Source organism: Haliotis rufescens, unplaced genomic scaffold (genome assembly GCF_023055435.1).
Source record: "Haliotis rufescens isolate VD_foot unplaced genomic scaffold, xgHalRufe1.0.p SCAF_51, whole genome shotgun sequence".
In the NCBI taxonomy this organism is placed as follows: Eukaryota; Metazoa; Mollusca; class Gastropoda; order Lepetellida; family Haliotidae; genus Haliotis; species Haliotis rufescens.
The window spans coordinates 2,506,554-2,533,125 of record NW_025964235.1 but is presented as its reverse complement, the minus strand read 5'-3'; the positions used below and the strand labels follow the sequence as shown (position 1 = coordinate 2,533,125).

Genomic DNA, 26,572 nt, shown 5'->3' with positions numbered 1-26,572 from the left:
AGCACCTCACACACAGAATGTCTGATGCCCCTCCTGACAGCACCTTACACACAGAATGTCTGATGCCCCTCCTGACGGCACCTTACACACAGAATGTCTGATGCCCCTCCTGACAGCACCTTACACACACAATGTCTGATGCCCCTCCTGACAGCACCTTACACACACAATGTCTGATGCCCCTCCTGACAGCACCTTACACACAGAATGTCTGATGCCCCTCCTGACAGCACCTTACACACAGAATGTCTGATGCCCCTCCTGACAGCACCTTACACACAGAATGTCTGATGCCCCTCCTGACAGCACCTTACACACAGAATGTCTGATGCCCCTCCTGACAGCACCTTACACACAGAATGTCTGATGCCCCTCCTGACAGCACCTTACACACAGAATGCCTGATGCCCCTCCTGACAGCACCTTACACACAGAATGTCTGATGCCCCTCCTGACAGCACCTTACACACACAATGTCTGATGCCCCTCCTGACAGCACCTTACACACAGAATGTCTGATGCCCCTCCTGACAGCACCTTGCACACAGAATGTCTGATGCCCCTCATGACAGCACCTTACACACAGAATGTCTGATGCCCCTCCTGACAGCACCTTACACACAGAATGTCTGATGCCCCTCCTGACAGCACCTTACACACAGAATGTCTGATGCCCCTCCTGACAGCACCTTGCACACAGAATGTCTGATGCCCCTCCTGACAGCACCTTACACACAGAATGTCTGATGCCCCTCCTGACAGCACCTTGCACACAGAATGTCTGATGCCCCTCCTGACAGCCCCTTACACACAGAATGCCTGATGCCCCTCCTGACAGCACCTTACACACAGAATGTCTGATGCCCATCCTGACAGCACCTTACACACAGAATGTCTGATGCCCCTCCTGACAGCACCTTACACACACAATGTCTGATGCCCCTCCTGACAGCACCTTACACACAGAATGTCTGATGCCCCTCCTGACAGCACCTTACACACACAATGTCTGATGCCCCTCCTGACAGCACCTTACACACAGAATGTCTGATGCCCCTCCTGACAGCACCTTCCACACAGAATGTCTGATGCCCCTCCTGACAGCACCTTACACACAGAATGCCTGATGCCCCTCCTGACAGCACCTTACACACAGAATGTCTGATGCCCCTCCTGACAGCACCTTGCACACAGAATGTCTGATGCCCCTCCTGACAGCACCTCACACACAGAATGTCTGATGCCCCTCCTGACAGCACCTTACACACAGAATGTCTGATGCCCCTCCTGACTTCACCTTACACACAGAATGTCTAATGCCCCTCCTGACTTCACCTTACACACAGAATGTCTAATGCCCCTCCCCAGTGTATTCGATCTTATCACTGCTGCAGTACTTGTGTCACCTTACTGGTGCACCAACTCACACTGACAGCAGACCACATACATGGTCTAGTGGATAGAGTGTCTGCCCAAAGAGAGGAAGATGGGGGTTTTATCCCCTGGCCACGCGAACCAAAAGACAGGTTTGGTTTTACTTGTTGTTACCCTGTCTAGCACTCAGTGATAAAAGAAGTACTGGTCGGCTTTGTTTGCGTGTCTCCATGTTAAACCTGATTATCCTTCTCTCACACTGACAACTGATTATCCTTCTCTCACACTGACAACAGATTTACCTTCCTTCAAACTGACAACTGATTATCCTTCTCTCACACTGACAACAGATTTACCTTCCTTCACACTGACAACTGATTATCCTTCCCTCACACTGACAACTGATTATCCTTCTCCCACACTGACAACAGATTTACCTTCCTTCACACTGACAACTGATTATCCTTCCTTCACACTGACAACTGATTATCCTTCTCCCACACTGACAACTGATTATCCTTCTCTCACACTGACAACTGATTATCCTTCTCTCACACTGACAACTGATTATCCTTCTCTCACACTGACAACTGATTATCCTTTTCTCACACTGACAACTGATTCACTTTCTCTCACACTGACAACTGATTATCCTTTTCTCACTCTGATAACTGATTCACTTTCTCTCACACTGACAACTGATTCACTTTCCCTCACACTGACAACAGATTATCCTTCTCTCACACTGACAACTGATTATCCTTTTCTCACACTGACAACTGATTATCCTTTTCTCACACTGACAACTGATTATCCTTTTCTCACACTGACAACTGATTCACTTTCTCTCACACTGACAACTAATTCACTTTCCCTCACACTGACAACTCATTATCCTTTTCTCACACTGACAACTGATTATCCTTTTCTCACACTGACAACTGATTCACTTTCTCTCACACTGTCAACTGATTATCCTTTTCTCACACTGACAACTGATTCACTTTCTCTCACACTGACAACTGATTCACTTTCCTTCACACTGACAACTGATTCACTTTCTCTCACACTGACAACTGATTATCCTTCCTTCACACTGACAACTGAATATCCTTCTCTCACACTGACAACTGAATATCCTTTTCTCACACTGACAACTGATTATCCTTTTCTCACACTGACAACTGATTCACTTTCCCTCACACTGACAACTGATTCACTTTCCTTCACACTGACAACTGATTCACTTTCTCTCACACTGACAACTGATTATCCTTCCTTCACACTGACAACTGAATATCCTTTTCTCACACTGACAACTGAATATCCTTTTCTCACACTGACAACTGATTATCCTTTTCTCACACTGACAACTGATTATCCTTTTCTCACACTGACAACTGAATATCCTTTTCTCACACTGACAACTGAATATCCTTCTCTCACACTGACAACTGATTCACTTTCCCTCACACTGACAACTGATTCACTTTCCCTCACACTGACAACTGATTCACTTTCTCTCACACTGACAAGAGACAACTGATTATCCTTCCCTCACACTGACAACTGATTATCCTTCTCTCACACTGACAACTGATTATCCTTCTCTCACACTGACAACTGATTATCCTTCTCTCACACTGACAACTGATTATCCTTCTCTCACACTGACAACTGATTATCCTTCTCTCACACTGACAACTGAATATCCTTCTCTCACACTGACAACTGATTATCCTTCTCTCACACTTACAACTGATTATCCTTCTCTCACACTGACAACTGATTCACTTTCCCTCACACTGACAACTGATTATCCTTCTCTCACACTGACAACTGATTATCCTTCTCTCACACTGACAACTGATTATCCTTTTCTCACACTGACAACTGATTATCCTTCTCTCACACTGACAACTGATTATCCTTTTCTCACACTGACAACTGATTCACTTTCCCTCACACTGACAACTGATTATCCTTCTCTCACACTGACAACTGATTATCCTTCTCTCACACTGACAACTGATTATCCTTCTCTCACACTGACAACTGATTCACTTTCCCTCACACTGACAACTGATTATCCTTCTCTCACACTGACAACTGATTCACTTTCCCTCACACTGACAACTGATTATCCTTCTCTCACACTGACAACTGATTATCCTTCTCTCACACTGACAACTGATTATCCTTTTCTCACACTGACAACTGAATATCCTTCTCTCACACTGACAACTGATTATCCTTTTCTCACACTGACAACTGATTCACTTTCCCTCACACTGACAACTAATTCACTTTCTCTCACACTGACAAGAGACAACTGATTATCCTTCCCTCACACTGACAACTGATTATCCTTCTCTCACACTGACAACTGATTATCCTTCTCTCACACTGACAACTGATTATCCTTCTCTCACACTGACAACTGATTATCCTTCTCTCACACTGACAACAGATTATCCTTCTCTCACACTGACAACTGAATATCCTTCCTTCACACTGACAACTGATTATCCTTCTCTCACACTGACAACTGATTATCCTTCTCTCACACTGACAACTGATTCACTTTCCCTCACACTGACAACTGATTATCCTTCTCTCACACTGACAACTGATTATCCTTCTCTCACACTGACAACTGATTATCCTTCTCTCACACTGACAACTGATTATCCTTTTCTCACACTGACAACTGATTATCCTTCTCTCACACTGACAACTGATTATCCTTTTCTCACACTGACAACTGATTCACTTTCCCTCACACTGACAACTGATTATCCTTCTCTCACACTGACAACTGATTATCCTTCTCTCACACTGACAACTGATTATCCTTCTCTCACACTGACAACTGATTCACTTTCCCTCACACTGACAACTGATTATCCTTCTCTCACACTGACAACTGATTATCCTTCTCTCACACTGACAACTGATTCACTTTCTCTCACACTGACAAGAGACAACTGATTATCCTTCCCTCACACTGACAACTGATTATCCTTCCCTCACACTGACAACTGACTATGACTGACATATTGACTCACCTGGTCTGATTCCTGGTATTCACTGAAGATCCACAGCATGGGTGGTACAAGAAGGGAGATAATCCCGACACTGATGAACCGCCGCTTGATTGTGTCTGGGTGATCTCTGAAAGACATTCAACATGTAGAAGGAAGCTGATGGTCCGTGGGATTTACTCACTCATTCAAGAATTCAAAACTAAGGGAGATCATTAATATCAGTTATCACACACAAAAAGGACCGGTGAGGATACGTGTTAGAATTGGTCTTCAGCAACATATGCTTGTCGGAAGAGGTAACTGGATCATATAGCTGGAATATTGCTGAGTGCTGCGTTAAACAACAAATAAACAAACTAACAAACAAAAAAAGATTGAATTATTCTCAACAAAGCATTGCATAACCATAGTAACGACTGAGAACATCCTTTCCTACTTCATTAAAGCAGATATGAAACTGTCTATTTATAAATCTGAAGTGTTACCAGGATTACCTGATTTAATGATGTATACATGATATAGATATTTATACATCTTTGCCTGAACAAATATAATTTGCTGTATTTTACAGCAGGTTTATCATAAACGTGTGAATTTATTATTATAGCTGTCATAAAATCTGATTAGGGCCTATATGAAACATTATTTGATCATGGTGAAAGCACGAACGTAAGTTAATTTGATCAATATTTTATTTATTGCAGTATCTCTATCATAAATTGTAGTGTATTTGTAAGGTCGAAAGTTTGTCACCTTCAACAATGTCTGTAGCAATTCTACCTCGATGTTGATCAATATGGCGTCGACAACTCCTGTCGCCAACATCAGCTTCTTAATGTCTCTCTCCATATTTTGTCAAAACGTGCCCGGGTATCCATTTGTCATGTGCACGATAATCACGCACCCACACCTGGTTTACTTGCAGTTGTCTAGTCTCAGCTGGATCACTCATTTGGCCTGCCAACTTAGATGACATAGCAGACTGAATGTCTGGTTTCAGCAAGTCTAACTTTGTCCTTAATTCTCGCCCCAGAAACAACTTTGCTGGAGTTTCACGGGTAGTGCAATGAGGAGTCGACCTGTAAGCCAGCAGAAACTGATCAACCTTTGTCAACACAGATCCACCGTCTTCCTTAGCTGCCTTCATGGCCTGTTTGAATGACTGGACTGCCCTCTCAGCCTGTCCATTAGTAGCCGGATCATATGGAGCTGACAAAATATGTTTGACACCATTGCATTTAAAAAATGCTTCGAACTCTTCTGACACAAATTGCACTCCATTATCTGTAACCACTTGATGTGGCAAACCGAACTGTGCACACAGCTTTCGTACTTCCTTCACTGTAGCACTAGATGTTGTAGAATTCATTACTACAATTTCTGGCCATTTTGAAAATGCATCAACAATTAACAGAAAGATGTGACCCATAAATGGCCCTGGGAAGTCAAGATGAATGCAGGTCCATGGACATGACGGCGGAGCTCATGGGTGTACAGGGGCTAACTGTGGATTGTTGTGAGTGTTCTTGCATGTTGAATATGTCTTGGCAATTTCCTCTATTTCACCATCTATCACAGGCCACCAAATGTAACTTCTTGCTACAGATTTCATTTTCTCAACTCCAAAATGTCCCGTGTGCAATTCTTGCAACACAGTCTTTCTCAGTTTAGAGGGAATTACTACTCTCATTCACCACATCACACAGCCCATATGTACAGTGAGTTCAAACCTTCGACTGTGATATGCTTTCTTCATGAAATCTTCCCCATGCTCTCTTGTCCATCCATTCATCACCGCTGTGTACACTTGAGACAGTAGAGGATCACGTCTTGTTTCGTTTCTAACATCAGCAGTAGTAACTGGTAGTTGCTCAAACTGTCGGTTGTAAAACATCTCCACGTCATCTGGTGATTCCTTCTGCTCCCTGGTAACATTGACAAGTGGAAGTCTGGATAACACATCAGCATTTGCATGCTTCTCTGATGCCTTATACTCAATCTCATAATCATATGCACGTAGGATGCACGTAGGATGCACACCCATCTCCGCATCCGAGCAGCCGCAAGTGTAGGCACCAGTCTTCCAGCTCCAAACAGTAGACGATGATATGTGATTAATGTGAAATGTCTGCCATGAATGTACTGGTGAAACCGTTTTATACCGAAAATAATCCCCAAAGCTTCTTTGTCTATTTGAGAATATCCACTCTCAGCTTTCTCCAGTGTGCAGGAAGCAAATGCAATGGGCCTTTCCAAGCCATCCCTTGTAACATGTGATAGTACTGCCCCAACACCATATGACGAAGCATCACACGCAAGGTGTATGGGTAGTGAAGGATCGTAATTACACATACCACATCCGAGTTGGCAATCATGCACTTGCATTTCCTGAAAGCTTCTTTACGCCCACTTCTTATCTTTCCTCAGTAAGTCATTAAGTGCATCTAGTACCGTAGATAAATGCTTCAAAAAACGCCCATAATAGTTTACAGCACCCAAAAATGAACGTAGTTGCGATATATTCTCTGGTCGTGGAGCGTCAGTTAAGGCCTGTATCACCTGTTATCCTTAGCAGTGTGAAGTCCCTCAGTATCTATCACATGACCTAGATACTTGACTGAATCGACAAAAAACTTGCACTTTCCCCTCTTCACTCTCAAACCATATTGCTGCAACCTTTTCAACACTGCCTTGATTTCTGAAATGGTCTTCATCACTTGATCCGGTCACTAAAATGTCATCTTGATGACACACTACTTTGTCCAAGCCTTACAATATCTGGTCCATTGTGGCCTGAAATATGGCTGGTGCAGAGGCGATGCCAAAAGCAAGACGGGTATACCTGTAAAGTCCCTTCGGTGTGTTAACTGTCAAATACTTCTGACAATCTGTATCCACTTCCATCTGTTGATACGCATATGCTAAGTCTATTTTTGAAAATTTTCTTCCACCAGCCAGAGTAGCAAACAAATCTTCTATTTTGTGCAGTGGGTGCTTGTTAACATTCAACACTGGGTTCACTGTAGACTTGAAGTTCCCACAAATTCTCACTGTTACCTCCCCTTTCATAACAGGTACAATCAGAGTTGCCCACTCACTGTGATCTACTTTAATCAATACCCCATTCTTCTCCATTCGTGTAATCTCTTCCTTCACCCTGTCCTGTAAAGTATAAGGTACAGGCCTTGCTTTAATGAACCTGTGAAAAACTCCCTCGTTGAACTTGACAGACAGATGAGCTTTAATTGTACCAATTTCTTCTGAGAAAACATCACAGTACTTCACAAGCATCTCTTCCAACTTTACATTGTTTACATTTACATTTCCGGTTGACCTTGAACTTGATCCTGGGTCATGACCCGAACTCTTCATTCGACAAACTGCCTGCAGATGGCCTCGTTTGCAACAGAACGAACACACTGTATCCTTAAATCTGCAATTGTTGGCAAGGTAAAATGAGTTACCGCAACGATAACAGAACTTAGTGTTTCCAGTCCTAGGTTTGCTGTTGAACGAAAACACTTCGGTAGATCTGTGTCTCTTGTCGCTACCTCGGCTATGCTCATCACAGCCCTTGGCCCCTAATTCCAAAGACTCTACAATTGCCAATGCCCGGTCAACAGTCAGGTCATTTTCTGCTAACAATTTCCTTTGAATTGGAATAGTTCTCAAACCTAGCACAAGTTGGTCCCGCAGCCTCTCATATAAAGTAACGCCAAACTCACAGTTTCGCGAAAGTCCCTTCAATGGAACCAAATATTGTGCAGCTGTTTCACTTTCACTTTCCATCCGTTTGTGAAATCTGTATCTTTCTGCAATGACTAGAGGTCTGGGCATGTAGTAATTCTGTAGATGTGTCACTAAGTAATCGAATCTGTGGTCTTGCGGTCTCGCTGGCGAAAGTAAAGATTTTAGCACTCCATATGTTCTGCCGCCGAGCATGGAAAGAAATCCGTGCACTCATCGCTCGTTTGGAATTACGTTTGCGTCAAAGAACAGAATCACTCTTTCTGCATACGACGACCATTCTTCACCGATGATGCCCGCCATTGTGATGATCACGAGCAGTCCCACTATCATTTGCAAAACCCCGCACTGCTGAATAAAACCATGTGTATCAGCAAAGGCCAACTGTAAAATTCAACCTTGCACGTAATATTTCCGTACTTTGAAGTTTTTATCCTCGTCGCCACTGTAGTGTAATTGTAAGACTGTACATCATGCTCAGGTACTTGTACGACCCGCACCTAGACAGGGAGGAACAACAAGCAACAAGATGTCTGACCCGCACCTAGACTGGGAGGAACATCAAGCAACAAGACGTCTGACCCGCACCTAGACTGGGAGGAACATCAAGCAACAAGATGTCTGACCCGCACCTAGACTGGGAGGAACATCAAGCAACAAGACGTCTGACCCGCACCTAGACTGGGAGGAACATCAAGCAACAAGATGTACGACCCGCACCTAGACTGGGAGGAACATCAAGCAACAAGACGTCTGACCCGCACCTAGACTGGGAGGAACATCAAGCAACAAGACGTCTGACCCGCACCTAGACTGGGAGGAACATCAAGCAACAAGACGTCTGACCCGCACCTAGACTGGGAGGAACATCAAGCAACAAGACGTCTGACCCGCACCTAGACTGGGAGGAACATCAAGCAACAAGATGTCTGACCCGCACCTAGACTGGGAGGAACATCAAGCAACAAGATGTCTGACCCGCACCTAGACTGGGAGGAACATCAAGCAACAAGACGTCTGACCCGCACCTAGACTGGGAGGAACATCAAGCAACAAGACGTCTGACCCGCACCTAGACTGGGCGGAACATCAAGCAACAAGATGTCTGACCCGCACCTAGACTGGGAGGAACATCAAGCAACAAGACGTCTGACCCGCACCTAGACTGGGAGGAACATCAAGCAACAAGATGTCTGACCCGCACCTAGACTGGGAGGAACATCAAGCAACAAGATGTCTGACCCGCACCTAGACTGGGAGGAACATCAAGCAACAAGATGTCTGACCCGCACCTAGACTGGGAGGAACATCAAGCAACAAGACGTCTGACCCGCACCTAGACTGGGAGGAACATCAAGCAACAAGACGTCTGACCCGCACCTAGACTGGGAGGAACATCAAGCAACAAGATGTACGACCCGCACCTAGACTGGGAGGAACATCAAGCAACAAGATGTCTGACCCGCACCTAGACTGGGAGGAACATCAAGCAACAAGATGTCTGACCCGCACCTAGACTGGGAGGAACATCAAGCAACAAGATGTCTGACCAGCACCTAGACTGGGAGGAACATCAAGCAACAAGATGTCTGACCCGCACCTAGACTGGGAGGAACATCAAGCAACAAGATGTACGACCCGCACCTAGACTGGGAGGAACATCAAGCAACAAGATGTACGACCCGCACCTAGACTGGGAGGAACATCAAGCAACAAGATGTCTGACCCGCACCTAGAGTGGGAGGAACATCAAGCAACAAGACGTCTGACCCGCACCTAGACTGGGAGGAACATCAAGCAACAAGACGTCTGACCCGCACCTAGACTGGGAGGAACATCAAGCAACAAGATGTCTGACCCGCACCTAGACTGGGAGGAACATCAAGCAACAAGATGTCTGACCCGCACCTAGAGTGGGAGGAACATCAAGCAACAAGATGTCTGACCCGCACCTAGACTGGGAGGAACATCAAGCAACAAGATGTCTGACCCGCACCTAGACTGGGAGGAACATCAAGCAACAAGACGTCTGACCCGCACCTAGACTGGGAGGAACATCAAGCAACAAGACGTCTGACCCGCACCTAGACTGGGAGGAACATCAAGCAACAAGACGTCTGACCCTCACCTAGACTGGGAGGAACATCAAGCAACAAGACGTCTGACCCGCACCTAGACTGGGAGGAACATCAAGCAACAAGATGTCTGACCCGCACCTAGACTGGGAGGAACATCAAGCAACAAGATGTACGACCCGCACCTAGACTGGGAGGAACATCAAACAACAAGATGTCTGACCCGCACCTAGACTGGGAGGAACATCAAGCAACAAGATGTCTGACCCGCACCTAGACTGGGAGGAACATCAAGCAACAAGATGTACGACCCGCACCTAGACTGGGAGGAACATCAAGCAACAAGATGTCTGACCCGCACCTAGAGTGGGAGGAACATCAAGCAACAAGATGTCTGACCCGCACCTAGACTGGGAGGAACATCAAGCAACAAGATGTCTGACCCGCACCTAGACTGGGAGGAACATCAAGCAACAAGATGTCTGACCCGCACCTAGACTGGGAGGAACATCAAGCAACAAGATGTCTGACCCGCACCTAGACTGGGAGGAACATCAAGCAACAAGACGTCTGACCCGCACCTAGACTGGGAGGAACATCAAGCAACAAGATGTACGACCCGCACCTAGACTGGGAGGAACATCAAGCAACAAGATGTACGACCCGCACCTAGACTGGGAGGAACATCAGCAACAAGATGTACGACCCGCACCTAGAGTGGGAGGAACATCAAGCAACAAGATGTCTGACCCGCACCTAGACTGGGAGGAACATCAAGCAACAAGATGTCTGACCCGCACCTAGACTGGGAGGAACATCAAGCAACAAGATGTCTGACCCGCACCTAGACTGGGAGGAACATCAAGCAACAAGATGTCTGACCCGCACCTTGACTGGGAGGAACATCAAGCAACAAGACGTCTGACCCTCACCTAGACTGGGAGGAACATCAAGCAACAAGACGTCTGACCCGCACCTAGAGTGGGAGGAACATCAAGCAACAAGATGTACGACCCGCACCTAGACTGGGAGGAACATCAAGCAACAAGATGTCTGACCCGCACCTAGACTGGGAGGAACATCAAGCAACAAGACGTCTGACCCGCACCTAGACTGGGAGGAACATCAAGCAACAAGACGTCTGACCCGCACCTAGACTGGGAGGAACATCAAGCAACAAGATGTACGACCCGCACCTAGACTGGGAGGAACATCAAGCAACAAGACGTCTGACCGGCACCTAGACTGGGAGGAACATCAAGCAACAAGATGTCTGTAGAGGATTTTGTACATTTACATTATACAATCATGTGTTGCATTTAGTTATGTTTCCTGTTCTGTGTTACAGATCTCCATCATTTGTGATGTCGAATAAAGATATCTCAAAACAGTATAACGCCTACTCATTTATGATGGAGATCAATTAACTCAACAAGATGCCAACAGTACAGTGTCCAGTCCCATCATGTGACTTCGTCACAGAAGACCTTGACTCTGTGGCGATTGCCGCACTCCTGAATGCACATGCACATGCAACGGTCCACACCATGACCACACATGCTAGTAGCTCAGCTAAGGTCGAGAAAGTAAAGCGACCAACTTTATCCTCCGCCGGCTCAAGCGAGGACTGGTCATACTTCATCTCCAGGTGGAAAGACTATGTGGAGGCTGCCAAGGTCACAGGGAAGGATCTCGTGGTGCAGCTACTGGAATGCTGTGATGAGACATTACGCAGAGATCTAACACGTTCTGCAGGTGGGTCCCTGACAGACAAACCTGAAGCAGCAGTATTGGAAGCCATTCAAGTCCCTGCCGTAAGAGAGGAGAACACCATGGTGGCGCGTGTTACTCTTCATAGTATGACCCAGGACCGTGATGAGACTGTTCGTTCCTTTGGTGCTAGGCTTCGGGGTCAAGCTGGAGCGTGCAAGTTTGTCATTCCATGCCCAGGCTGTCACGATGAGGTAAACTACACGGAGGCTATTTTCCGGGATGTGCTGACACGTGGCCTGAATGACCCCAAAATCCAGTTAGACCTCCTTGGTGACAAAAACCAAGACATGACTCTAGGCCTTCCAGTTTGTAGAAGCCAAAGAAGCTGGTAAGCGGTCCTCATCACGACTTCTTGACCCTCAAGGTGCTGAAGCAATCGGCAGCACTTACCGACGCAGCAGGAATGCAGCTCACAGCGAAACTAAAAAGTTTGATAAATCTGAAAAATGCCACTACTGCAGCAAGAAGGGGCAGTCTGCAGCCCCCAAAATCAGAAAGAAAGAATGCCAAGCCCCTGGTCATACTTGCACGCTGTGCAGTCGATCCAATTACTTTGAATCTGTGTGCTGCAGCAGAAACAAGCAAAAATTGGAGAAATCCAGTAGAACACCAAGTCAAGCACATTCAACACTTGTGAGCACCAACCACTCCCCCTCATTGAGGGCCCTCCCATGAAGCTTATGGTTGACCCCGATGCTACACCAGTTGCTACACCACATGTCAAAGCTGGCTTGGATCAAGACGTCCGACTAGGTGTGATCGAGCCAGTACCAATAGGTGAACCTGTCACATGGTGCCATAGAATGGTTGTTTGTCCCAAGAAGAATGGTAAACCAAGACGCACTGTTGACTTTCAAGCTCTTAACGCACATGCAATCAGAGAAACACACCACACACAGTCCCCATTCCACCAAGCCAGATCTGTACTGCATGGCAAAAAGAAGACTGTATTTGATGCTTGGAATGGTTACAATAGCATACCCATTCGGGATGAAGACAAACATCTGACGACATTCATCACACCCTGGGGAAGATACAGATACCTCACTGCCCCCCAAGGATACATTGCATCAGGAGGTGGTTACACACGGCGTTTAGATGTGATTGTTGCTGATGTACCCAACAAAACCAAGTACGTAGATGATGCACTTCTCTGGGCTGATGACATTACAGAGTGCTACTTCCTAGCTTGTGCATGGCTTGACATCTGAGGTAGAAATGGCATCACACTGAACCCTGAGAAGTTTGTCTTTGCTCAGGGTATGGTTGAATTTGCAGGCTTTGAGATAACACATGACTGTGTTCGGCCCTGTAAAAAGTACCTCCGAGCCATCTTGGACTTTCCCACACCGAGAAATATTACAGACATGCGGTCATGGTTTGGCCTTATCAACCAGGTATCTTATGCCTTCCATGGCAGAAAAGATGCAACCATACTGTCAGCTATTGAAGCCTGGGACACCTTTTCGATGGGATGACCGCTTAGACATGTGGTTTCAGGAATCAAAGGCAGTCATTGTCAGTGAGATTGAGGAGGGTGTACAAATATTTGACAAACGCAAGCCGACATGCCTTGCTACTGACTGGTCAAAAGGTGGATTTGGATTTTGGCTATTCCAAAAACATTGCAAATGCCCCAAGACAGTGCCTTTCTGTTGTCGGGATGGTTGGAAAATCACTCTGGTTGGCAGTCACTTCACCCATGCAGCTGAATCCCGCTACGCCCCTGTGGAAGGAGAGGCTTTGGCAGTTGCTGATGCACTGGACAAAGCCAGGTACTTTGTTCTCGGCTGTAACGATCTCACTGTTGCGGTTGACCACAAACCACTCCTCAAGCTGTTTGGCGACCGATCCCTCGAACATATCTCAAATGCTCCACTCCGAAATCTAAAGAAAAAAGCATTGCGCGACAAATTCCAGATGGTTCATGTACCAGGTGCAAAACACCGCGCTGCTAATGCTGTGTCCTGCTATCCAACTGGCCACCTTGAGAAAATGGTGTTAATAGATGATGTCGCAGCCATCTGCCATGATGACGACTTGCTTGACCTCCCAACTTTCTCAAATGTCAGTCACATGATCCTAGCCTCAATAAGATGCAGCGAGAAGCCTGATGACAGCATTGAGGACTCAGTTATACACTCAGCCGTGTCGTCGATCAGCTCCTTCCAGTCCATCACCTGGGACAAGGTTCAGGTAGCAACAAGCAGTGACAACGATATGGTGAAGCTGGTGGAGATGATTGAATCAGGGATGCCAGAATTCCTCCGAATTACCACCATCACTTCGCGAATTCCATCAATTTCGTGAGCATCTTCATACGGTCGATGGAGTTGTCAAAGAAATCATCGAATCGTGATTCCCCCATTACTACATGGGGATGTCCTGACTGCACTCCACTCCGCTCACCAAGGCGTGTCATCAATGACGGCAAGAGCTGAAGCATCTGTCTTCTGGCCTGGAATCACTCAAGCTATCACAGCCCTCAGAAACGATAGCAATCACTGCAACCATATGGCCCCCTCCCAACCTTGTGGCCCACCCACGCCACCCGTCTACCCAGTCTACCCATTTCAATGTGTGTGTGCTGACTTTTTCCATTACAAAGGGATCAACTACTTAGTGGTTGTTGACAGATACTCCAACTGGCCTATAGTTGAAAGAACCTCCAGTGGTGCACCTGGCCTGATTGATTATCTACGCCGAACATTTGTCACCTTTGGCATTCCGGATGAGCTATCCTCTGATGGTGGCCCTGAATTCACAGCCTCAGCTACCAGAGAGTTCCTTCGAACATGGGGTGTGCATCATCGCATGTCATCTGTTGACTTCCCACACAGCAATTGTGGAGCAGAGGTCGGTGTCAAGACTGTCAAAAGATTGATAACGAACAACACTGGACCCAATGGGGAACTTGACACTGAGGCCTTCCAACGTGCAATGCTACAATACAGGAACACTCCAGACAGACACCAAGTTATCCCCTGCGATGTGCGTCTTCGGTAGACCCATAAAGGACTTTATACCCATACCACCTGGTTGCTATAAACCACATGACACATGGCGCGATACCCTTTCCATGAGAGAGGATGCTTTGAGAGACTGACATATGAGGATGGCTGAACGGCTTACTGAGCACACCAAACAGCTACAACCCCTTGTCCGAATCCAAAATCAAACAGGTCCTCACCCACTGAAATGGGATAAAACTGGATGTGTGATCGAAGTTTCGCCAATTCGACCAGTATGTTGTACGTGTGGACGGCTCAGGTAGAGTAACTCTACGCAACAGGAAAATCCTCCGCAAAAACACTCCTGTATATCCACCCACACCAACAGTCACAGTTGCTGATCATTTGCCAGGCCATATCCATTCAACATCACCAGCTGGTCTCAATGGTACACAATACCGTCCTTTCTTGCAGAAGGCCTCATCCAGGCCCAGCAATGCCAACAGTAATCAGCCTGTTGCCCCCTCGCAAAAGGAATTAAACTTGATGGAACCATCATCCTCAGCTGTGCCAGCAACGACTACTGTGAGTCCCTCAGACCTGTCATCAGAACTACCAAGCTTTCAACACCAGACTGCTGCTCCTCAACAACCTGCTGCACCGTCGTTGACAACAACACCAAATACAAGAACGCTACCATCCCCATGTCCTGCCCCAGTGGATGTTGAACCCAGACGTTCTACTCGGAGAAAGATTGCACCCTCGTGGCTTAGTGACTATATTCATGCAATTTGGGTGGAATAACCCCTCAGACATGCATGTGTTTACATGACATTCCTGTCATCCTTCCCTTCCATAGATATGGAGGATTGGAACACTCATAATATGTGACATCAACACACTTGAAGACATTTCAGTTCATTTAAAACTCAGTCAAGACTTGACTGCTATATTTAGTCCTTGTCATACCTTTTGCAAGATCTACCAATCACTTGGGTAGGGATAGAGGATTATGTACATTTACATTATACAATCATGTGTTGCATTAAGTTATGCTTCCTGTTCTGTGTTAGAGATCTCCATCATTTGTGATGTCGAATAAAGATATCTCAAAACAGTATAACACCTACTCATTTAATCTGAAGTGAACGATGATTTATTCGTAACTGACCACAGGTACATAGTCATGACGTGTGACGTATGACATAGATGCACGTGCACATTGGCGCTCACAATATGTAAACAAACGTAACAGAACATAAATGTCCGTGATATTGATAAAGCCATCTGTATTGGCACAGGGTAGCAACAAGTCCCGATGTGAATGGAAACTAGATCTATATCTACATGACAGAAGAATATTTTAAAAGTATGTTTACCATTAATTTGGAACTCTGTCAAGTAAGAACACTTGTTGTACAAGGAAGTGGTGGATCTTTTCTCACTTTCTGACATTTCATGCAAATTAAACAGTCAACTGTTTTAACAAGTACGTTTCTTTCAAACTTTATTCATTTATCAAGTTGACCAACAAATTACGCCGACGATCAAAAAGGGCTCTACTAATCTTGAGGAACATAGATATATCTGATTTCATTTGTCATCTTCGATTGTCTCCCCTACAACCTGAAAATAACACATCATTTGAGCTGAGCGTTATGAACTTATTCGGGTTCTAATATTTCTCTCCCATTCCTCTGTTTGGCACATCGGTAAATATTACTGTTATGCGATTTCTTTACGTCAAAGTGCTGAGATATGTTAATAGACATACCTGTCTTTGGTCACCGTGGCTGTCCACACATATAGACTGCCAACATACATGACTGCAAACAACAGACAAAGTAACACCGCCTGCCATGCTGCGAGCGCGAACACAATACCCGCCATCTTTCAACATTCTCCACGACATAAGAGTGACGTGGACGCCACGAGTTATCTCCACTTGATTTTACGGAAGCGCGTCATTACAACAGTGTTAGTCTTAGTCATTGACTCACGTACGTGAGGAGCGACACATGCTCGAGTTATAGGGAACGAAAAATCTAAACCAGTCTACACAATGAAGAATAAACTCCCCCCCCCCCCCCCCCCCAAAAAAAAAAGTAGTAGAATCTGTATTTTACTAAGAAAGTGTTAGTAACATTTGTTACATTTGACCACTTGCTAAATGGCATATTGTGTGTTCAAAGTTCATTGTACTTCCATACCCCATACTATTACGGAGTTAATATGACTGCATGCGTGTCTGATATAGTCTGTATAGGACTCCCTGGTACGACATTTAATAATTGATGTGTCCTTTTGAACATGACGTAACCGCTGGTTGTCTGGTTCTGACACGGTCAGAAACATCGATCAGTGGTTGTCACTATGTACATGAAGACTCGGGGTAGAATAGGTCTTCAGCAACACATTCTTGCCGTAAATGGCGACTATGCTTGTCGTAAGAGGCGACTAATGGGATCGGGTAGTCAGGTTCGCTGACTTTGTTGGTGAATGTCATCGTATCCCAATTGCGTGGATGGATGCTCATGATGTCAATCACTGGATAGTCTGGTCCAGACTTGATTATTTACAGACCGCCGTCATAAGGGTAGATTATTGCTGAGTGCGGCGTAAACAACAAACAAACAAACCAAACCAGTATGTACATAAGCGCTGCATTGTATGAGTTTGACATTGGCCTTGATCATTTAAAATTTTAACTGCGGATGTAGATTCAGTAGGTATTTCCACTGGAACATTGTTTCACAACTGACAATCATCATATCTGTCGAGACCTGGAATATCTCCCAAGGAAGAATGCGGAGCCCCCGTCATAATACAGTCGTGGTCGTTGGGCCACATTGTAACCAAATCATTGCACCAAGTGTGTCCCAGATTGATGCAAACGTTTCTCCCCTCAAGTAATGACGCGACGTTATATTGCATATTACTGGCAACAATTCCTCGGGTACATTTTCCTGAGTCAGTATTTAAACAGCTTATTTCCATAACATAAATAGGCCAATTAATCTTTTATATTAATTAAGGTCGTTCTCAATCAAGAGGCCAGAGTGCACCCCATCGCCACTTATGGAGAAATATATCTTTGAAAATATATCCTGTTTGTAATCTTTTTTTCTTCTTCTAAAACATTCATGAACATATTTTATTCGACTTTTAACCCTGCATGTGTGGCCCTGTCCGCTTGTCGGATGTTTGACCTGTGCGACGTAGTATCAAACTGTTGACCCTACGCATACATAGAACATAGAAATTGTGTCTTATATTTCAATTTGTTGTCAACACTGTCTCTATGCAGTTCAATACACATGCTCCGTCTCTCCACCCGGCCAGATGTCCTTCTTTGTAGAAGATCAACTCCTGGCCAACCAGCCCTCCGCGGCACCCACCAACTCTTGGTCCTCGTTCAATCTCTGACCACGTCCACGCAAGTATTTCTGCAAATCTAAACAGTTGGTCACAGGGAGCCAGTCAGATCTGGTGAGTGAATGGAGTGGAAGCCACCTTCCTGTTCAGCAGCCATTGGAACATGACTTGTGTGAACTGGATCAATGTCTTGACCGAGGAGAACATGTCGAAGTTTGCCGCGACGCTATATATGTGTGTTACATAATAATCACCAGTCATAGTAGTTCGATAACTAATTGTATCATGTTTTTAGTATTATGTCCCCAAGGAATGCGGTCATGGCATTCTTATAGTGGGTCTGGTTGCTCTAAACCTCTTGATTTGGGAAGAAAGCGAAATGTGTCCACTCCATGGAATCCTGTTTGCTCCGGTGGGGTAGCCTAGTGGTTAAGGCGTCTGCTCCTCACGCTGAAGACCCGGGTTTGATTCCCAAAATGGGTACAATGTGATATTGCTGGAATATTGCTAAAAGCGTCGTAAACCCATACTCACTCACTCAGAATAGAAGCTAATTGTCAGCAAGTCACAGGACTGAAACACGTCAGATTGTGAAAGATGTATGCATAAGAACAACCTACAGGTATATGTGCCAGACTCCACACTTTCATCTGTACTTGCATGTCTATCTCACTGGTGACATCGGAGAACAAACCTTATATTGGAAACAGGAGATGTTGGTCGCTACTACGAACTGGAATAAACCGCGTTTGTGACACAACGCAAGACATGAGATATTTTAAAAAGAAACAACATAAAAATGAAAGTCCCTTTAATCTCACAAAACGTTTGATGCACGTGCTACATGTTGTTTCCTGTTTTCCAGTTGTTCACAGATAACTACATACATACTTCATCATAAGTTCTTTACACCAGAGACCATGAAATAAAAAATAAAAAATTATGGTCTCTGCTTACCCTTGCGATGGGAGGCCATTCATCTGAGTTTTTAGCGGTATTGTTGTTAGAATTAACTCCCTTTGATTATGGACGTCGGGGAAACATTTCAAGATGACTTCAAGACACCCTCGTCATCTCAGACTCTGTTCCCACTGTCGAGTACAAGTATAAAGGAACTTGAAAAACATACACTATTTCCCGTGGGCAGTGAACCTACCGCCCTTCCCAATGAAGACACGGGAGGTGCGGAAATTTATTTTGTTATGAAGATTGTTCTATTTTCGATCATCCACCTAAATTAGGCCGAAAGACGATGGGTCTCCTCTGGGGCTGGGACGAGTCCAAAATTACTACCCGGATAATTTTTGTCAACAATATATATCATGTGACTAACCACGGGTCCGGGTAGTCCTGTGGGTACCCGGGTCCTACTCAGTACCCACCCAACCCGGGTACCCGAGTTACCCGTCCCAGCCCTAGTCTCTCCAATACAACTTGAAGTCTTTAGTAGTTGCTATAGGTTACTGTCGCAATGAAATTGTTTCGATGAACTACCAAGGTTACAGTCAAAATGAAATTGTTTCGATGAACTACCAAGCACATACAATCTTATTTGTTAGTGTTGGACATTTCCAAATACCCTTTTGACAGACTGACTATCATAACTGAGAGCGACCCATTGCTATCCAGTTGTCCTGGCAAGCTGGATGCCTATTGACGTGTTGGCAGTAAGCCAATAGCACTTTTGTTATATATAGCTGTAAGCAAGGTTTTTTTAAGGGAATGAAAAAGGAGTTAGAAAATAACACAAAAAGAACTAGACCGGTATATTTGGAAGTACCCACTTGCAGTTAAAGAAACAAAATGAGTTCTCCTTGTTTGTTAACTGTTTTTCTCTCTTCCTTAGTCTCCTTTTCTCCTTGTATGTTAACTGTTTTCCTCTCTTCCTTTGTCTCCTTTTCCCCTTGTATGTTAACTGTTTTTCTCTCTTCCTTAGTCTCCTTTTCTCCTTGTATGTTAACTGTTTTTCTCTCTTCCTTAGTCTCCTTTTCTCCTTTTATGTTAACTGTTTTCCTCTCTTCCTTAGTCTCTTTTTCTCCTTGTATGTTAACTGTTTTTCTCTCTTCCTTAGTCTCCTTTTCTCCTTGTATGTTAACTGTTTTCCTCTCTTCCTTTGTCTCCTTGTATGTTAACTGTTTTCCTCTCTTCCTTAGTCTCCTTTTCCCCTTGTATGTTAACTGTTTTCCTCTCTTCCTTTGTCTCCTTTTCCCCTTGTATGTTAACTGTTTTCCTCTCTTCCTTAGTCTCCTTTTCTCCTTGTATGTTAACTGTTTTTCTCTCTTCTTAAGTCTCCTTTTCTCCTTGTATGTTAACTGTTTTCCTCTCTTCCTTTGTCTCCTTGTCTCCTTTTCTCCTTGTATGTTAACTGTTTTCCTCTCTTCCTTTGTCTCCTTGTATGTTAACTGTTTTCCTCTCTTCCTTTGTCTCCTTTTCTCCTTGTATGTTAACTGTTTTTCTCTCTTCCTTAGTCTCCTTTGTCTCCTTGTATGTTAACTGTTTTCCTCCCTTCCTTAGTCTCCTTTTCTCCTTGTATGTTAACTGTTTTCCTCTCTTCCTTTGTCTCCTTGTCTCCTTTTCTCCTTGTATGTTAACTGTTTTCCTCTCTTCCTTTGTCTCCTTGTATGTTAACTGTTTTCCTCTCTTCCTTAGTCTCCTTTTCTCCTTGTATGTTAACTGTTTTCCTCTCTTCCTTTGTCTCCTTGTATGTTAACTGTTTTCCTCTCTTCCTTAGTCTCCTTTTCTCCTTGTATGTTAACTGTTTTCCTCTCTTCCTTTGTCTCCTTGTATGTTAACTGTTTTCCTCTCTTCCTTTGTCTCCTTTTCCCCTTGTATGTTAACTGTTTTCCTCTCTTCCTTTGTCTCCTTTGTCTCCTTGTATGTTAACTGTTTTTCTCTCTTCCCTTGTCTCCTTTTCCCCTTGTATGTTAACTGTTTTCCTCTCTTCCTTTGTCTCCCTTTCTCCTTGTATGTTAACTGTTTTCCTCTCTTCCTTAGTCTCCTTTTCTCCTTGTATGTTAACTGTTTTTCTCTCTTCCTTAGTCTCCTTTTCTCCTTGTATGTTAACTGTTTTTCTCTCTTCCTTAGTCTCCTTTTCTCCTAATATGTTAACTGTTTTCCTCTCTTCCTTAGTCTCCTTTTCTCCTTGTATGTTAACTGTTTTCCTCTCTTCCTTTGTCTCCTTGTATGTTAACTGTTTTCCTCTCTTCCTTTGTCTCCTTGTATGTTAACTGTTTTTCTCTCTTCCTTAGTCTCCTTTTCTCCTTGTATGTTAACTGTTTTTCTCTCTTCCTTAGTCTCCTTTTCTCCTAATATGTTAACTGTTTTCCTCTCTTCCTTAGTCTCCTTTTCTCCTTGTATGTTAACTGTTTTCCTCTCTTCCTTTGTCTCCTTGTATGTTAACTGTTTTTCTCTCTTCCTTAGTCTCCTTTTCTCCTTGTATGTTAACTGTTTTTCTCTCTTCCTTAGTCTCCTTTTCTCCTAATATGTTAACTGTTTTCCTCTCTTCCTTAGTCTCCTTTTCTCCTTGTATGTTAACTGTTTTCCTCTCTTCCTTAGTCTCCTTGTATGTTAACTGTTTTCCATTCTTCCTTAGTCTCCTTGTATGTTAACTGTTTTCCTCTCTTCCTTTGTCTCCTTTTCTCCTTGTCGGAAAATCCCAGTCTGTGAAAGTTTCAATTTGTGAAATTTTGTGATACTGACATGTTTTTTAATCAAAACTGTTCACCTAAATACAGCAGCATTTTGTCTGGCATGAAGAGACATTTGCGCTTCACACAGAATTTAAACGACAACCTTTTGGTCCTTCAGCTACATAGTTTGGTCCTGGAACAAATCTTAGAGGCAATAACCACATAACAACTTTCATCATATTATTCCAGTATTTGCAAAACTTTTTGACTCATTTCATAACTTTACATAGATATTAACATAAGTTTGTTAATAATCTTACATCGTTCGAAGACATAAGCATTCTAAATTTATACATATTTGGAATAATAACAATACATTTTAGACAGATAGAGGTGTCTTATGTTCTTATAGGAATTACATATGAGGATAAAATGATATTCATCTTCTATCCCTAGATTACAAAGAGGACATAAACATAAACTTCATTCAAACTCCAACCATCTCCCTATGTTAACTTTCTACCTAAACAACCCTCTTCTCAGTCAACATCATAAGTTGTAGCAGTATCCAGAGGGAATGATATCTTACCATTATGTTTTATATGACTTTGTAAAAGAATTAAAACAAATTCAAAATTAATAGAAAACAGCTGTTTGATTGAGCTGAGGTTAACTTGTGATGTTTCATGTGACTTTCATTGCCTCGGAAAATTTATTTCCCTCCAAGGCGGGATACATAGTATTTTACCAAGATTATGTGGACCAATCAAATCTCATCTCTCTGACATTGTGGTATGATAAATTACTTTGTTTTCTATCTGTTAATAGGGTGAGGTACTTCTCAGGTCCGATTAAGCATTTAAACTCTTTATATATGTCATATCTTGTACTATTTTCTATAATACTATCCCATGATTGATGATACATATCAACTGCTACTTGTTTTATAAAGTCTAAGAGAAGCAAATGTATCACCAACATACTGACAATCCCTACAAATCCAAATTCCTGTGAAAACAGTAAAGTGTGTACAGTAGATGCATGGGTTTGGTGTCCACAGCTATCAAAGTACATAAGCACATCATAGGCTTTCATAGGAATTCTGTCTTTGTGCATTTGGTTAAGTTTAAGACAGTACGTATTTTATCCAACGACTGAGTGCATTTATACATACAGGATACACAGTAACTTTAGGTGTCTGGAGACCAACGATAGGAAGTTTCTTGCAAACAGTTAAATGGACAGTTCCAATCCCCACACCACAGAGCCACCACCTCACTGCCTTTGTCCTGGACGCCGGAAATACGCAAGAATCAATTAACTTGTTACATAAGATTCTTAAGAATAGAAATATGACAGGTTAAGAACATTTTAGCATTTCAATGATATCAGCAAGGCCGGGGACTTTCCCTTCTTTCAATGGTTAATAGCTGCCTGAGTCTCTGGATGTGTGAGGGGCGATTCCACAATGCATTTATCAATAAGATCTAAAGAAGATTCGTCATGGTCGGTAGTATCACTATTCTCACTAATTTCATCAAAATTATTAAACACATTCTAAAATGCTCAAACCATCAGTCTTTATCAATCTCATTACTCCGATCACATGGGCTCCGATCATATGGGCTTGATCAACTTTTCAATTCTTTCCAAAACACGGATGAGTCCTTTATATACACATGCACAAAAGTTAAGCGCCACCATATTCATAGTCTCTTGATTTCACGTGTGGGAATCAGAAATACGAAATATGTATGACTGAATTAGGCTTCCATAGTTTCATGAACCCAAATTTGTACAGATACCACAAGGAAAGCGTGCTTTATGTGTTGCTGCAGTTCCCCTACCCTATAAATAGTGAAATTCAAGTTTCAGACACATGTGAGATTCCCCTTCCAATAGAGGTTGAAAATCAGTCATTGTGAGGACAAAATTAACGAATGCTGAAAGATGGCAAGTGATAGGCATGAAAAATGCTGGCATGTCATGCAGGGCCATTGCAAGACAAATGGGTTGTCATCAAAGTGTTATCACTCGTTTGATTGTCAAACATGGTCAAACCAATGATGTCAATGACAGGCATAGGTCTGGTAGGCCAAGAAAGACATCTAACAGAGAGGATAGACATCTTTTCAGGATAGTCAGACAAAATCCATTTGCCACTTCAACAGATTTAAGACTGCAGTGGATTACCCATCAGAGACTCTCGACGATGACCGTAAAGCGTCGCCTCAGAGCGCCTGGTTATAACGCCAGAAGACCAGTAAAACGTCCTCAACTGACTGAGAGGCACATGGGGAATCGTCTGATATGGTGTCGTGCCTGTAGTTGATGAAACTTGGCCAACTGGAGAAGGATCCATTGGTCTGACGAGTGTTGAATGCTGCTACGAACCGTTGATGGTCGAATACGTGTTTGGAGGCAACGTAACACTTGTTTTGCACCAAGGAACATCCAGAAGACCTTAGCATGTTGCGGGGGTCTGTCATGATATGGGGTTGTGTTTCCTTCAGCTGCAAACTTCCGCTGGTGACAATTCGTGGAAACCTGAATGGCCAACAATACCAAGATGCCGTTCTTCGTCCAGTGGTAGTCCCTCATTTTGACAACCATCCTCTTCAGACAAGACCTGTTTACATGGACGACAATGCTAGACCACACAGATCTCAGGCAGTTTTGGCTTATTTGCGTCAAGAAGCTATTGCCACTCTTCCTTGGCCGGCCTGTAGTCCAGATCTTAATCCGATTGAGCATCTCTGGGACATTCTTGGCCGGAAAATCAGACATCATGATCCCCCAGTTCAAAATCTCGCTGGACTTGAAGCCGCACTTCATGAAGAATGGATCCGTTTGCCTCAGAGAAGCATTCAACGACTTGTAATGAGTATGAGGCGTAGGGTTGAAGCTGTGGTCAATGTCCGTGGATCATACACATGTTACTGACGTTTCTGTCTTGCAATAGACTCTGCACTCCCTAGGCTGTCTATGTGACACCTGGTATGGCCTGCTGATATCATGACAGTTACATGACAAAACAAGTTTTTCAATGTTTTCTAATCCTTCAATTCCTGGTCTTTGGTAAAATTCCTTTCTGCTCATATTCTTTTGGAACACAAGATAAACTTGCTTTGGGACAACTTTTGCATCACATGAGGTTTACATATACGGCTTATAACAATCGTACATCTCGTTATAATAGTCATCATTAAGTGCCAAAAGTAACAGCTCACAAATATAGTGGGTGGCGCTTAACTTTTGTGCATGTGTATACATGATTTAAGTCTTGTTCTTTTTATATACTCATTGTTACATTTTGATCCTTTACATATATGTTTGTATTTAATTCTCATGTGAAAATTTGTTTAATTTCATTTGTTGGAATCTCATCAGATGACGTCTAGCTTCTTGTTTAACCTGAACACAGTTCAAAGTATTAAAATCCATTTTTGGCTTCTTTCTATTAACATTAGGTTTCGTCATACGTTCAGCTGCATTGACACTTATATTTATAAACATTTCTACCCAACAGTGACAGTTTCTAATATTCTTGTGACTTCATCAAATAAAAGATTACAAATTATGAAGAATATCTAAAAATATTGTAGCCTTGTTCATATCCCTTCTGTAATTACACAGGGTTGTTTGGATTCTCTGCATTTAAACTAGGATGTACATTTTGTTTGGAATTATGGCAGAGCAAAAGATAAGCTTTGGTTATTTGGGATTTTTACCCGAGCGGTTTGATTTTGATTGGGTATCTACAAGTTTAAGAGGGTATAAAACATATTTGTACCCACCTGTTTCTTGCCATATGGGTATGTTACTTTAAACCTGTTTCCTAACCACCCCTGTAAACCATTTAAAACTAGGTGAATAGGAGTATACCTGTCTGCGGCTCCCTCTCCGGAAAGCCATTTTTTGTTTATTTCTTTAATCACCAATCAGCGGTGGTCAGTATGTCAGTAAGTGAATTTCGCGATCGCCTGATACACAATCTTTTTATCTTACAGTTGTAATATACGCATTCATTTTATCTAATATTTATAATATATGCATTAATTTTATTTCAATAGCGTATTTATAGTTTTTGTTGAGTATTTGATGAGCTAGGATTTGATTTGTCTGCATATTTCAGTTTATTTTATGCATATTTTATGCAAATACGCATCTTATCTCGACCTCTGTTTGGTCAGATGAACATTTTCAAAATAGAGTTAAAGGCAGATGTGAATGCAAGGAATCCCCACTGCTGCTTCTGTTGACAGGGGGAGGCCTGGACTGGCTCAGCAACCCGAGTTACGGAGATGCAGCTGTGGCGTCGGTCGTGGAGCTGCAGGAAGCCATTGCAGAGCACCATGCCGCCAGTGTCCAGTCAGAAAACAGGTGAGCAGGCGCCAACATCAGAAAATAGCAAGCAAACCCCTGAAGCTCTGTACATTTGTGTCATCATGTGAGATTATAACAAAGTGTAGAAACACTGAGAGGACAGCATGCTCCCCTGTGTATAACCATTCCTGTTAAATACTCCTGTCTCTCTGTTGTCCAAACTCCCCGGTCTCTCGGTTATCCAAATTCCCTTTTGTATAATCATTCCTGTTAAA

The 26,572-nt window shown here is 43.5% G+C and overlaps 2 protein-coding genes across 2 annotated transcripts in view; one reads left to right on the top strand and one right to left on the bottom strand.

The window, feature by feature from the left end:
* The window catches only part of LOC124127357 (CAAX prenyl protease 2-like), a 31,584-nt gene extending 14,709 nt beyond the window's left edge, over positions 1 to 16,875 (bottom strand). The window contains exons 1-2 of the mRNA XM_046490754.2: positions 16,742 to 16,875; positions 4,443 to 4,548 (exon numbers count right to left, since the gene is read on the bottom strand). Of these exons, the coding sequence (XP_046346710.1) occupies positions 4,443 to 4,548; positions 16,742 to 16,857 (222 nt within the window). The 5' untranslated portion in view covers positions 16,858 to 16,875. The remainder of the gene's footprint in view (positions 1 to 4,442; positions 4,549 to 16,741) is intronic.
* A 2,463-nt stretch (positions 16,876 to 19,338) lies between these two features.
* LOC124127358 (nuclear exosome regulator NRDE2-like) overlaps positions 19,339 to 26,572 on the top strand; it is a 30,080-nt gene continuing 22,846 nt past the window's right edge. The window contains exons 1-2 of the mRNA XM_046490756.2: positions 19,339 to 19,524; positions 26,237 to 26,354. Of these exons, the coding sequence (XP_046346712.2) occupies positions 19,368 to 19,524; positions 26,237 to 26,354 (275 nt within the window). The 5' untranslated portion in view covers positions 19,339 to 19,367. The remainder of the gene's footprint in view (positions 19,525 to 26,236; positions 26,355 to 26,572) is intronic.